The following is a 13,857-nucleotide window of genomic DNA, read 5'->3' as shown; positions in this document are numbered from 1 at the left end:
AAGACACAGATACCAAAAGAGTTGCATTAATGTTTTGGGATGTATGTATAAATTTTTTCCAAACAAATACATTTGGCAATGGCAGTTATTGTCCTTAGAACAAAAAAGGAAAAAAAATGCATGCCTCACATACACTGTCTAATATGAACCCCATTATAAGCCTGTGAGATAAAGGCAAACACTGTTATCAGCACTTACAGATGAGGAGACAACTCTGAAAGATGATTCCCCAGTTATCCACCTAGTAAGTGAGAGAGGAGGAACTCAAAACCAGGTCTTCATGGGCCAGATAATGTATTGGCAATAGAATGGGGAAAGTTCTTCATCCCTGCTTTCAGACAATTTGATTCTGTTTCATGTAACCCTTTCTTCATACCCTCAATTAGGAAAAGTAAGAACATTAAAATCACATAAGTGTAAACCTAAAATGAAAATTGAGACAGATAAACAGATATTCTCTCAATACATGCCCTGTATAGATGATATTAGTTGCATTTAGAAAATGTCCCAAATGGAAGTCTGGCATTTGGAATGTCATTGGCCTGAATAGCTTTTAGTAAAGTGAAAATCAAAGGAAACTGTCCGTAGACTTCTAAGTACGCATTGCCTAAAGAACTACTGCTCACATGTGAGGATATTGAAGAACTATGAGTTACTATTCAAGCCTGATTCCAACCTGGGAATCTTCTATCCTCATGTTATCCCTATAAAATGGGACTAGTCTCTCTTTTCTGAACACAGCCTGTTTTCCAGCCTCTGAACATTTGCTCTTGCTATGCCACCTACCTGAAATAGCCTTTTTTTCACCTGCACTTGTTAAATTTATAGTCATTCTTCAAGATGCACTTAAATTACCTCTTTCAAGAAGTCTTTCAGTCTACTTTTTCCTGCCCCTTGCAGCCTCTCAGCCCATATCCTTTCATAGTATTTATAAACTATGTAAATTAAAAAAAATTTTTTTAGAAAACATTTTATTTATTTGGCCACACCTCGCGGCTTGTGGGATCTTAGTTCCCTGACCGGGGATTGAACCCAGGCCCTAGGCAGTGAGAGCACGGAGTCTTAACCACTGGACCACCAGGGAGTTCCCAATAAACTTTATGAATTTTTTAATAAAATTTATAAATTTTGAAGTTCTTTGTGTAAGTTCCCTTATTCTGCCTATGAGATTTTTACATTCATTCAAGAGGAAGAAGGGATCTAACATTTACTAGGTAATTACTGTGTCAGAAGGTGCCAAGAGTTTCACCGAATAAGTATAATACCAGGTAATATATTAATATTAGGTATTTATAGGGCTAAGCACCACTTTTAGTGCTTTACCTGTGTCGATTCATTTAATTTTCATAATAACCCTATGTGGCGGTTACTACTATTGTGATCCCATTTTGCACATGGGGGAAACTGAGGTCTAGAAATTTGGATTAATTTAGCCAAGGTCATAGAGCTAGGATATATTGGAGCCATAATGCAAAGCCAGATATCCTGCCTCTGGAGTCCCTGAAACTTGCCCCCTGTTTCGAAGAGCTTCCTTCCATCGAGAGGGAGACAGGTCTGTCTGGTTGGGTTTATGCCCCAGTCCCTGGGAGCCCTAAGATTCTTTATTCTCCTGCCAACTAAGCATTGAGCTTCCTTGCTTCCTCCTCAGATTGCCCCAGTGCCCTCCTCTCCTCCAGCCTCTCTGTCCTTTCAGTCACTCATCCTGCTCATTAGGGGTCATTAGACCCCTGGAGAGCCCCACTATCCAGATTCCAGCTGCCAGGGGAGGAAGCTGGCTGGGGAGTCTCCAATGCTGGGTCTAAGCTTGGGTCCTATGCTACACTTTAGATCAAGCTGAGAATAAAAAAATTAACTCCTGTTTCTGCTGGAAAGTTCCTGCCCTGGTTGCTACTTTCTACTAGTAGATTCCTGTAAGTCACATCCCCACTATCAGCTATTTAAAAAGCCACTAAAACTGGAGTTCTTAGCCTAGGGTACAAGGATCCCCTGAAATTTTATTTAAAAGCATTTTTCTGGGGAAAGGACCCATAACTTTCAATAGATTTTCAAATGAATTCAGAGTATTTATTAATTCTGACTTTTCAAGTTAGTTATTATTTATTTATTTATTTATTTATTTATTGGCCATGCTGCGAGCCTTGCGGGATCTTAGTTCCCCGACCAGGGATCGAACCCAGGCCCCTGGCACGGAAAGCTCGGAGTCCTAACCACTGGACCACCAGGGAATTCCCTCAAGTTTTCTTTTTCTATTCTAGAGCCAATGATACTTTCCAGGATCTCAAATATTTTCATAGGCCTCTGGAAAGCTCCCAGGCCCTAGATACTGTGCCCGTAGCCCGTAGCGTGGGAAAAACGAACAGCTTTGCACGGGTTCCTAACTCACAAAGCTTAGGAAGCACCGCCCTGAAATGTAACTTCCAGACCACCACCAGCTCTGTAATGTACTTTTGCCCCTGGTTGCTTAATCCCCTTCCTTCCTGCTCCTCAGCCTTCCTCTTTCTCCCCCAGCCTTGAGAGTCAGTGTCTCCCTTTGCCCAAACTAGGGATGAACCTACAGAATTCTCTTCTCTTTCTTGGATCCTCCAGCTTTTCTCCTCATCCTGGGAGCCTATCCATTGAGGGTCGAGGGGGACACTGGAGTGGAATATCGCAAGCCCTGGTGGTGCAGGGGCGGGGTTCAAGGGTGCACAAAGGGCTGGAAACTCACAATGAGCCTTTCTCTCCTTGTCTTCCCTTAACCCATACTGAGTATGGCAGAAGCCAGGAAGCTTGGGAATGACAGAAATTTGGGATATGCTGAGCTATGCCACACATTTTTTTTCTTGGAATAATTTCCAAACAAGATCTGATTGTTGCATGGGGCTAACAGTAAAGAACAGAGCCAATAAATGATCTGATATTAGCATTTCTAAAAGCTATGAGATGAAATAAAAAAGGATACCGATTCAAGGAATAACATAGCTCCCCTCACGACTTTCAAAATAAAACCGAGAAATTATAGAAAATTACATGTTTTAAAAATTGCAGTAAATAGAAGAGTTTGTATTCATAAAAGACAGGGTACAAGCAGAGACGTGGAAAAGGAGCAGGATCTTTAGGAAACCCCAGTGGCAAGGACATAGATTTCCAATGTTTCTTCACCTGCACACTGGAGGCCATCTCTTTCCTCTGAACAGTCTACACTTGTCTTGGCTCTTTTATGGCACTTACTACTCTCTACCTTGTTTTAGGATTGTTTTTATGCAAGTTTAATCTCACCCCCTAGAAGTACCTTATGCATCTTGGCGTCCCTCACAGTATCTGTCTACCATGGTTCTGTATAACTCTTATTCATCTATTTGCTAAAGGCATAAATGAATAGAAGTCAAAATACTATTAGCCTTAAATGCAACAGATTTGCACCATGAAGAGGTCACTGACTTAAAGGTATACTTTATTGGTCTTAGAAATATAGGAATGGAAGGTAGAAATATATCAATATGTCATACATACTTTATTTTCCTGAAATCATTCTGATATTGAGCTGGCCTATCTACTATCTGGATGTCAGTGTTTCATGTTTATAGCAATCTTATACTTATTTGCATACATACATACTCAGAATTTTGCAAAAACATTAATGTTTATAATGATATCGCGGGGGATTAAAGATGGGCATATATCCCCATTGAGGGGTAGGGTGTATGTCCCCTCCCTTTGAATCTGAGCTGGCCAGTGACTGCTTTGGTCAGTAGAGTACCGTGGAAGTGATACTGTGCCAGTGTCTGGCATAGCCTTTAAGAGGAGTAGAAATTTCTACCCTGGTCTCTTAGAGCCCTACATTGCCATATAAGTCTGGCTAACCCTGAGGTGCCATGCTGGAATACCCGTGTGAAGAAAGGAGAGGAGAAGATAGAGGAGAAGAGGGGAGGAGGGAAGGGGAGGAGAGAGAGGGGAAGGAGAAGGAAGGGAAGGGGATGGGGAGAAGGGAAGAGAGCTGCTCAGCCAGTCGGGTCATCCTGGTCCAGCTGAGGCTCCGGATATTGCGAAGCAGAGAGGCGAACCTCTCTTCTGTGCCTTGTTTAAATTGCTGATCCTCAGAATTGTGAGATATAATAATAATAAAAAATTGTTATTTTAAGCAACTAGATTTTGGGACAGTTTTAACCTACTATAACCAACTGTTACTTTAATTCATAAATGCAATATACAGGTTACATGAAATAAAGAAATTAAGTACATATGTTGTATTTTAAGACTAGGTCTAATAGGTTACTTGTGCAAAATTAAAGTGAGCTTAAGCACACATAGTTTTATATTTTTGAAATTAGTCATATATTTAATATTAAGATTTAGAACTTTAAAAAAGTCATTAAAATTGAAAAAAGAGTGTTAATTAATCCATTACAGTATAATTAGCAAGAATAACACAGATAATTTAAGTTGCTGAAACAAACCCGAAGATCCTTCTTATGTTTTCTATCAATAGAAAAATATGATGCCAATAAAATGACCGAAAACAATAAAAAGATACAGTCAGCTCTATGTCTTGGACCCAAACAATCCGAAAGCATCTGTCAGGGGACCCACACGAAAGCCATATACTGATTTGTGGAAGAGTAAGAATTCACTGGGCTGTTTCCAGGAGACACAAACTCTTGGTTTCAGAGTTCCTGAGCTGTTCGCTCACTGTGCCAGAACAACTCACTTCCCACAGCGTATATTTTAGTATCTCAGCAACTGAGGCCCGAAAGCGTGCTTGGAACTTCTTACTAATTAGGACATAAAGGATGGGGTTCAAGCAACTATTGAGGAATGCCAAGCCAGTGGAGAGGGGGATTCCGGCCTGCAGCACCTGGTGGAAATAGCTATTGTGGTGAATCGTGAGCTCCCAAATGCTAAACAGGTGATAAGGAGTCCAGCAAATCAAAAAGGCAATGACCACAGCCAGGATGGTCCAGAAGTGCTTACTGGAGATCAGGATGCTTCGCTTCTTCACCTTGAAGATGAGGCACAAGTAGCAAATGCTCATTGTTAGAAGAGGGAAGAGGTACCCAACAATAACTTTCACCCAGGTCAGAATATGATGCCTCATCAACGTGAGGTCAGGATCATGCTCGTGGAAGTTGTTATAGCAAAGAGTGTGGTTATTGAACTCCAGAGTGTCCCGGAAAAACAGGGCTGGACCACCCATTAGTGAAGCCAAAAGCCAAACAACTATAATAACAATCAGAGAGTTCCTTAGGGTCCGGTACCGATGAGATAAGACAGGGTAGATCAAGTAGATATAGCGGTCCAGGCTTATCACCGTCAGGAAGAAAACACTGGCAAACATGTTCAACTGGGCAATGAAGGAATTGGCCTTGCACAACCAGATGCCAAAGGGCCAGTGGAAATTCATGGCCACATAGGAGATGTACAGGGGCAGGAAGAGAAGAAAAATGAAATCTGCAATGGCTAGATTGAGGAACCAGAGAGTGGTGACTGTTTTCTTCCACTTGAATCCCGTAAACCAAATGACAAGGGCATTTCCTGGAATGCCCAGAACAAATGCCAAACAGTATAACACGAGGGAGACCCAGTGAACGACTCCTAGGTGTGCTTTCTCCTCCAAATCAGTCTCTGGGGAGTAATATTCCAGGGCATAGGAGTAGTTCTCAAAGTCTTCAAATAATGTTTCCTCTAGATCTTCCATGACCTTGCTAAATGCAGAATGAAGAAATCTATGGAAGCAAATTTAAAAAGAAAGAAAACAATTTTTAAAAGAACAAATGTTTAGTGAATGATACAGAACGTAAGGATAAAAATATTTTATCTTAATAGACACTAATAACAATTTAGGACCAAAAGGGGGACGTAACCACAGAAGTAGAGATTTTTTAAACAAGAGGAAGCTATGAAAAAAATACTTATTTGAAATATTTGGCAAAATGTTTCCTAGAAAAAAATGTACTCTTCCAAAATGGACACAAGCAGAAACAAAACCTGAATAGACTTACAACCATTAAAGAAATATCATAGTTAAAAAAATGTTTTTCATCTTATGAACTAGAAATAGTATATTTCTTGGTAGGACTTGTGATTAACACTCCAGGTGTCTAAGTCTCAGTGGACCTAAGTTTTGCTATAATTATTCTCAAAGCTGTGAGAGTTTATTTTTGTAAAGTATTCAGTAAGTGCTAAATTGAAATGATTGACTCTATAGGTACAATTCCTATGTTCATAATGCTTGTAGGGCTGACTAGAGAGACTCTAACATTTAACAAATATTTATTAAGTTCTTACCAGGCATTATTATTTTATGGAAGATGCAAAAGAAAACAGATGAATACTTATGTGGTGATGACTTCAAAATCCTTATTTGTACCCTGACTTCTTAAGATCTAGACAGAGTTCCAATTGCTTCTTTGGCTTATCCACCTGGATGTCATGGGCAAGCACTGGAGATTTTGACCCACTGTTTTGCACCCATGGATGTTTTGATTCTAGGTTTATACATTCAGATATGTTCATCAGAATTATATCAATATGGAAGGCTTTTCAACTACAAGATATATTTTGGAATGAACTTGACTATGACCACTTAATTTCTATATTAATTTCCTATAGAGTGCAGTTAAGCTTTATTTAAATTTTTTATTTTCCTGAAATTTCTTTGTTTTGAATTAATTCAAAGTAATTCTTTTCTACATTACAACAAAGATTTGATTTATTAATCAGTTTTGTTTATTTCTATTTTTTTAACATCTTTATTGGAGTATAATTGCTTTACAATGGTGTGTTAGTTTCTGCTGTATAACAAAGTGAATCAGCTATATGTATACATATATCCCCATATCTCCTCCCTCTTGCGTCTCCCTCCCACCTTCCCTATCTCACCCCTATTTTGTTTATTTTTATCCATACCAAATGTTATCTATTATAATTTCATGCAAAGTATGTTTTCTTTTGTGGCCTTTTTTTTTTTTCCCTGCTATCAAATCCAGTTTCCTGCGTTAAGAAAACTTGAATGTCAATTTTTCAACCAAAAAAGTTGACTGGGTGTAAATATAGCTTCATCAATTTATTTTGTGTTATTTCTATCTGTAGTATTCAAAATCAAGTAGAAAGAAGACTAATAGTTATATTCATTTCATGGAGCTATAGTCATTAATGGGGTAAATATGTACAATTTGAGATTATAGTAGGGTTAGAACAAAGAGGTCAAAACATCTTGTGTTGCTCACAGCCAGCTCAAACTCCATTTGACTAACACTAAATTCATCATCCTACCTAAAATCATTTGAGGAATCTAGCAGAGCATAGTTAAAAACAAAAGCGCTTCATTAGCATTCTCCCAACCCCAGACCCAGCTAACTTCTCTTTATTTTTCAATATTCAGCTCAAATACCACCTTTTCTTGGAAACATTTTCTGACATTACCTTCCCCCAGATAATTATAATACATAATAACAACTATTATTACACACAACAGTCAATGCTATTGGGAATTTACTAGACGCCAGGCATGTATGATCTAATTTGACCCTTGAAAGAATCATATAAAGTGGATAAGTACTATTATTATTTCCATTTCCAAGAAAAAATACTGAAGCTTCAAGAAGCTTAGTGACTTTCCCAGTTTCTCGCAACCTATAATTAGAGAGTCAAGATCTAAATTCAAATCTGTTGAACCCAGATCCTGGGCTCTTAACCACTACGACGTTCCCCTCTTCTGCCATACTTCTCTTATTGTACTTAATACACTATACTGTCATTGATTTCTCTTTAACTCCTGCCCTACCAAACTGTGAACTCCTTGTGAATGACTGTCATCTCTGTAACCCACAGTGCCTAGTACAGGTCTTAACGTATCACAGGTGCTCAACATATGCTCAGTAAATAATTGGCTCTGCTATAAAGCCTGTTCAGAACCAAATGTAATTTTAAAGCCTCAGGTGAGAGTTTGTGAGTTCACCCCTAAGTCACTCTCATTGCCAGAATCTCTCTGGCCTTGACCCACAGTTCTATCCTCAAGATCTAGACTTGTTCCTTGTCACTGAGTCCTTTCCTTCATGTGTCCAAGACTGGCTTCTTTCTTGCTACCCTTTTCTTTCAGGTCTGGGACCTTACTCTGCCCTCTTCACTCCTTCTGGTAGCTGAACCCCCTCCATGTCAAATCCTTTCCTGTGTAACCTCCAACTCCCTGTCTTGGTTTTCTGCCTGTATACTGAGACACCCTTACCTTCCTGGTGCCTATGACCTATTCTTTTAGGCTATGAGCAATTCTGAAGTCAAATGGCCCTAAATCACCTTACAAAACCCTAAGCAGTGAGTAGATGGAACTTGATTCCCCAAACATAGAAAAGCCAGTGGAGGACTTCTAATTACACAAAACCACTGTCCTCAGCAAGTCAGGAGCTTACAAAGTCATTGCTGACTGTGCTGGGCCAGAGTGGTCGCTGGGCCTGCTGAAGGATACCAACCACCCCTCATCCCATTTCTCTTGGGGAAGGGGGAGGTACCTTGAGGATGACTGATTTTTCCAAACAGAATCCCTTCAAACAGAAACCCTTGTTCCAGAGAAATTCCTAATCTTCCAGAAAGCAGATGAGTAGGTTAGATGCAATGACCAGTTCAGGCTTGGAGAAAGATCTTCAAGAGGAGCTGAATACTGTGTGGAGAAAAGGGAACCCTCTTGCACTGTTGGTGGGAATGTAAACTGATACAGTCACTATGGAGAAGAGTAAGGAGGTTCCTTAAAAAACTAAAAATAGAACTACCATACGACACAGCAACCCCACTACTGGCCATATACCCAGAGAAAACCACAGTTCAAAAAGACACATGCACCCCAATGTTCATTGCAGCACTATTTACAATAGCCAGGTCATGGAAGCAACCTAAATGCCCATTGACAGAAGAATGAATAAAGAAGATGTGGTGCATATATACAATGGAATATTACTCAGCCATAAAAAGGAACAAAGTTGGGTCATTTGTAGAGACATGGATGGACTTAGAGACTGTCATACAGAGTGAAGTAAGTCAGAAAGAGAAAAACAAATATTGTGTATTAATACATATATGTGGAATCTAGAAAAATGGTACAGATGAACTGGTTTGCAGGGCAGAAATAGAGACACAGAAGTAGAGAACAAACATATGAACACCAAGGGGGGAAAGCAGCGGGTGGTGGGGGTGGTGGTGGGATGAATTGGGAGATTGGGATTGACATGTATACACTGATGTGTATAAAATGTATAACTAATAAGAACCTGCTGTATAAAAAAAAAAATTTAATTAAAAAAAAATTGCAATAAATGCAGCTTTTTACAGCATTATACAAAAAAAAAAAAAAAAAAGAAGAGCTGAATACTGCCCAGCTGAATCCTTCACAACAAATACAAGCTAGGAATTCCCCCTCAGACTTGAGTAGATGTTTTTGTGTGCTGGTGATGGTGAGAGGGAGGGGTGGGATGGAGAAAAGTGAGAAGTAAGGCAGAATTCAGCAACTATCCTACCAAGTCCTTGGCTAAACACACTTAACCCTTGAGGGCATATTCTTGCTTAATTATTGTACCTTGTTTGTGTATTGCTTTATAGTTTATAGGCACCTCCAGATAGAATTTCCAAACCTTACTTAGACCTACCCAAGTATCTAGAGACTAACTAACTGTATTAGTTTCCCAGGGCTACTGTAACAAAGTACTCTAAACTGGATAGCTTAAAATAACAAAGTTATTGTTTCAAAGTCTGGAGAAAACTGAAATCAAGGTGTAGGCAGGGTTGTTTCCTTCTGAGGGCTATCAGTGAGAATCTGTTCCATGCTTCTTGTCTAGATTCCAGTGGTTTGTTGGCAAACTTTGGCAGTTCTTGGCTTGTACATGCAACAAGATGTTTTGACCTCTTCGTTCTATGCCAGAGTCTCGGGCCTTCCTCTACCCTCTTTCTCTTCTTCTCATTGGCTGAATGAGGATGCAGTGATGAGCCATCATGTACCAGGTGGATAAGGAAAACATGATTGTTCACAAGATAGACGATTGGGTCCCTGGATGACCGCATGGAGCAGAGCTGCCCTACTTCTCTGAACCACCTCCTTCTGGATGACTAAGTGAGAAAATATTTCCCCCACTATTCTTTTATAGCAGCTGAACCTGTATCCTAATATAGCTTCTCTAGGCCTTGACTTTAAGAACTGTGGTGGAGACTTGTCAGTGCTCACCTCCTGTGAAAGATGTTATAAGAAACCCTTGAGGTGGGAACTATTCCTAACAATTGTCATGGTTTCCGGAAGAAAGAGAGGGGAGCTTCCCTTAGGGAGGGCAGAAAGAGGAAAAAGCTGGCTTTGTAAGGAGGATCTCTTTTACCCCAGCAATGGTCAGGGAGCCATTTAACGAACATCCTTTTTAGCCATCAAAAGAGAATGTGAGAGAGTTTTTGCAATTGATTCAATTGATTACCGTGGGCTGGTAAGACTCCTGCTTTGTAAGGAAATGAGGGGCAGATCTAGAGTTGTAATAGACCTATGTTATTTGGGCAGAGTTAAACAACCTCTGCCCTTTATTTCATAATTTAAATGTCCCAAGGGCAGGTAACTTTAATGGATGCAACAGTCCAAGTTGGGGAGACAACGGGATTTGGGTAAACCAAAAAGCAGTGGACTTGCTTTCAGTGGAGAGCAGCTACTCAGTTCCAGCCAAGTGCTTCCATGTGGGAAATGAGGGCTTAGTGTTGCCAGAGTTTTTGACAAATGGCTGAATATCTATATTTTTAATGTGAAAAGTTTCCAACTCCTAAACTACTGTTTTAAAACAAAATAGTTGTGGGCTGTATTCAGCCCAGCTATAAATTTGTGACCTCTGGGGAAGGCAAACTCTTTGAAGACTCTGAGCTCTTCAAAAGTATAGGAGGAGGCTATACATGAAATAAGACAGGAACAAAAGGACAAACATATGATTGTTCTTGTATCCATAACTATTCAGGTTCATAGAGACAAAAACTAGAATGGTTGTTGCCAGGGACTAGGGGAAGAATGGAAATGGGGATTTATTGTTTAATGGGTACAGAGTTTCAGTTGGAGAAGGTGAAAAAGTTATGGAGATGGATAATGGTGATGGTTGTACAACGATGTGAACGTATTTAATGCTACAGAAGTGTACACTTAAAATGGTTAAAATGGTAAATTTTATGTTACATATATTTTCCCACAATAAAAAAAGAACAGAAAAAAAGAAGAAATTCAGAGAAGGCTTTCTGGAAGAAGTGATCTCTGTCTTGTCTTATAATTAAATAATTGAATAAACAACACACACATATATTAGTTTTTATCTTCTGTGTATAAACACAGTAAATGTTCATTGTAGAAAAGTTAGAAAAGTATAAAGTATAAAAGGAGAAAATAAAAATTGACTTCCATAATCTCAAAAAACAAATAAATAAGTAAAAATAAAAATAAAATGGAAATAGAAACTCTGAGTTGGCCTCTGAGAATGACTTGCCTCTTTGTCCCAGCAAGGCAACCATAAGATTTAATGCTACTCGGGGCCTTTCCATAGATCCTCATTTTAACCTTCTCCAAATTGATATAAGAGATTGACTATAAGAGTTGAGACAACTCTTTTTTCCTCCAGGAAAAAAGATGCTATGTACAAGTTCCTAACTTTACTGGGTTTCTGTTAGTTACTAAGGAGGACCATGATAAGAAAGGCAATGAAATGGATCATAACCTAGAACCAGAGCTATTCCTTGGAGCTGTAACAAAGCTGGTTCTCAAGAGGAATGGTGAGGAAACTCCCTGATAAATGACCCTCATCCTGTTTTCTGCCACCTCTCATTAGATCCCTATGTCCCCACCTCATCATTGCTCTAAGTCCCACAACTTGGGCCTTTCAACTCCTACCTGTAAGCTCTGCTCTGCCCCAAACTTGAACTCAAATATGTTCCTTGTTCAAAGTGTAACTTGGCAGTCATCCTGATCCATGGTTCTCTTTCTACTTCATTCTCTGATTTGGGTAACTGGGTTATTGCCTTGTTCCTAGTGCTTGCTCCCAGGTTCCAGTTTTGGATTGCTATACCTTAGGTCCTCTGGAGAACACTGACCTCTGTTACCACATTTCCGTGACCCTGCTCCTTTGCTCTCTGGGAGGATCCATGCTTCTCTCCTACATTGGTTAGACTACTCACTTACCACCCCAGGAGGCATTGCTCTGACACTAATTCTCATCCCTTATTACCACCACCATCTGTACCAGCGGTACTCAACCAGGGACAATTTTGCCTCTCAGGGGATATTTGACAATGTCTAGAGACATGGTTGATTGTCACAACAGGGGATGGAGGATGAGGGGGGAAATGCTACTGGTATCTAGTGAGTAGAGGCCAGGGATGCTGATTAGCACCCTGTAATAGACAGCTCCCCACAACAAAGAATTATCTTGCCCCAAAAGTCAAGGATGCCAAAGTTAAGAAACCCTGATCTACACACACTGAGCTCAGTCTGAACTCCTTTCTTCTATCTCTTGCTGCTGAATCTGCTCTTTTCCCGTGGGCACCTTCATCTTGGAGTCCTGGCTTGGCCTGGTCTGCTCTATCCCACCACCAACCAACTGTATTTTATAGAGGTTGCAAACTGTTAGTCTGTGTGTTGGTCTGTGTGTCTGTGGTTGAAAAAGTGTTAAAGATGTTTGGTGTAGATGCTAATATTAAACATTAATAGACTTCACAAAAATATTGCAATTTTTAGCTTCTTTTGATAATTTGTATCATCTGGTAATAATGGGCCTGTATTTTCTGTAGCAGCATTTGCATTCCTCTCCAGACAAGGTATGTACTCTGACTTGCCATAGTCACCACCACTTCCAAATCACTCATTTATGACACTTTCCAGGATGCTGTCAGTACTTGAATTTGAAGTCTTTGCTAACACTATGCCTTGTATATAGTAAGAAATAAAATTATTGGGCTTCCCTGGTGGCGCAGTGGTTAAGAATCCACCTGCCAATGCAGGGGACGCGGGTTCAAGCCCTGGTCCGGGAAGATCCCACATGCTGCGGAGCAACTAAGCCCGTGCGCCACAACTACTGAGCCTGTGCTCTAGAGCCCACAAGCCACAACTACTGAAGCCTGCATGCCTAGAGCCTGTGCTCCGCAACAAGAGAAGCCACTGCAATGAGAGGCCTGCGCACTGCAAAGAAGAGTAGCCCCCGCTCGCCGCAACTAGAGAAAGCCCCCGTGCAGCAACGAAGACCCAACGCAGCCAAAAATAAATAAAATAAATAAATTTATTTAAAAAAAGAAATAAAATTATTGAAAAAAATAAAGCTATACACATATGAGGGTGCAAATGAAGTGTGTGATAATGCAATCTCAAAATAATATCTGCAATCTCAAAGTAAAAATATGGTCTGCAAAGAAAGGTTACTGCCTTGGGCATTTCTGCCAACTTAAATTTAAGGACCTACATTTAAGAACATATATTTTTAAACTTTTAAAAACTGATATTCTGCTGTATCATCCATCATGATGTGTTATACTGATCTGTTTATTCTTAATGAGATAAGAGAGAAAGAGCAAAAAGAGGTACAGAAAGAAAATATGGGGAAATTTGCCCTCAGTTTCACAATGTGGCTATATATATACATACACAGGTACATATATGCATATACGTACATATATATATATACACTACTTTTTTTCATATTTTATTTTATTTTTTAATTTTTTTTTATACAGCAGGTTCTTATTAGTTATCCATTTTATACATATTAGTGTATATATGTCAATCCCAATCTCTCAGAGACTCAGAGGTGAAACTAGAGGGATATCTGGGCAATAGAAAAAAGGCTTGCTAGGCAGTAACCAGAAATGAAGATGGGTAGCAGGCAGACTTAGGTCTTT

The 13,857-nt window shown here is 39.7% G+C and overlaps 1 protein-coding gene across 12 annotated transcripts in view; it reads right to left on the bottom strand.

Annotated features, from left to right (window-relative positions):
• Positions 1-3,221: 3,221 nt before the first annotated feature.
• The window catches only part of CMKLR2 (chemerin chemokine-like receptor 2), a 75,032-nt gene continuing 64,396 nt past the window's right edge, over positions 3,222-13,857 (bottom strand). For 11 of the 12 annotated variants that reach the window (XM_082397155.1, XM_082397151.1, XM_082397157.1 and 8 more), the window contains one exon: positions 3,222-5,702. In XM_082397155.1, the coding sequence (XP_082253281.1) occupies positions 4,607-5,674 (1,068 nt within the window). In that variant the 5' untranslated portion in view covers positions 5,675-5,702 and the 3' untranslated portion in view covers positions 3,222-4,606. Of the gene's footprint in view, positions 5,703-6,264; positions 12,438-13,857 lie in introns of those variants that run through there. The other variant, XM_082397152.1, reaches the window with a different exon arrangement.

This window comes from Balaenoptera borealis (genome assembly GCF_965194805.1).
Source record: "Balaenoptera borealis genome assembly, chromosome: 6".
Classification (NCBI taxonomy): Eukaryota; Metazoa; Chordata; class Mammalia; order Artiodactyla; family Balaenopteridae; genus Balaenoptera; species Balaenoptera borealis.
This window is presented reverse-complemented; position numbering and strand designations above follow the sequence as displayed.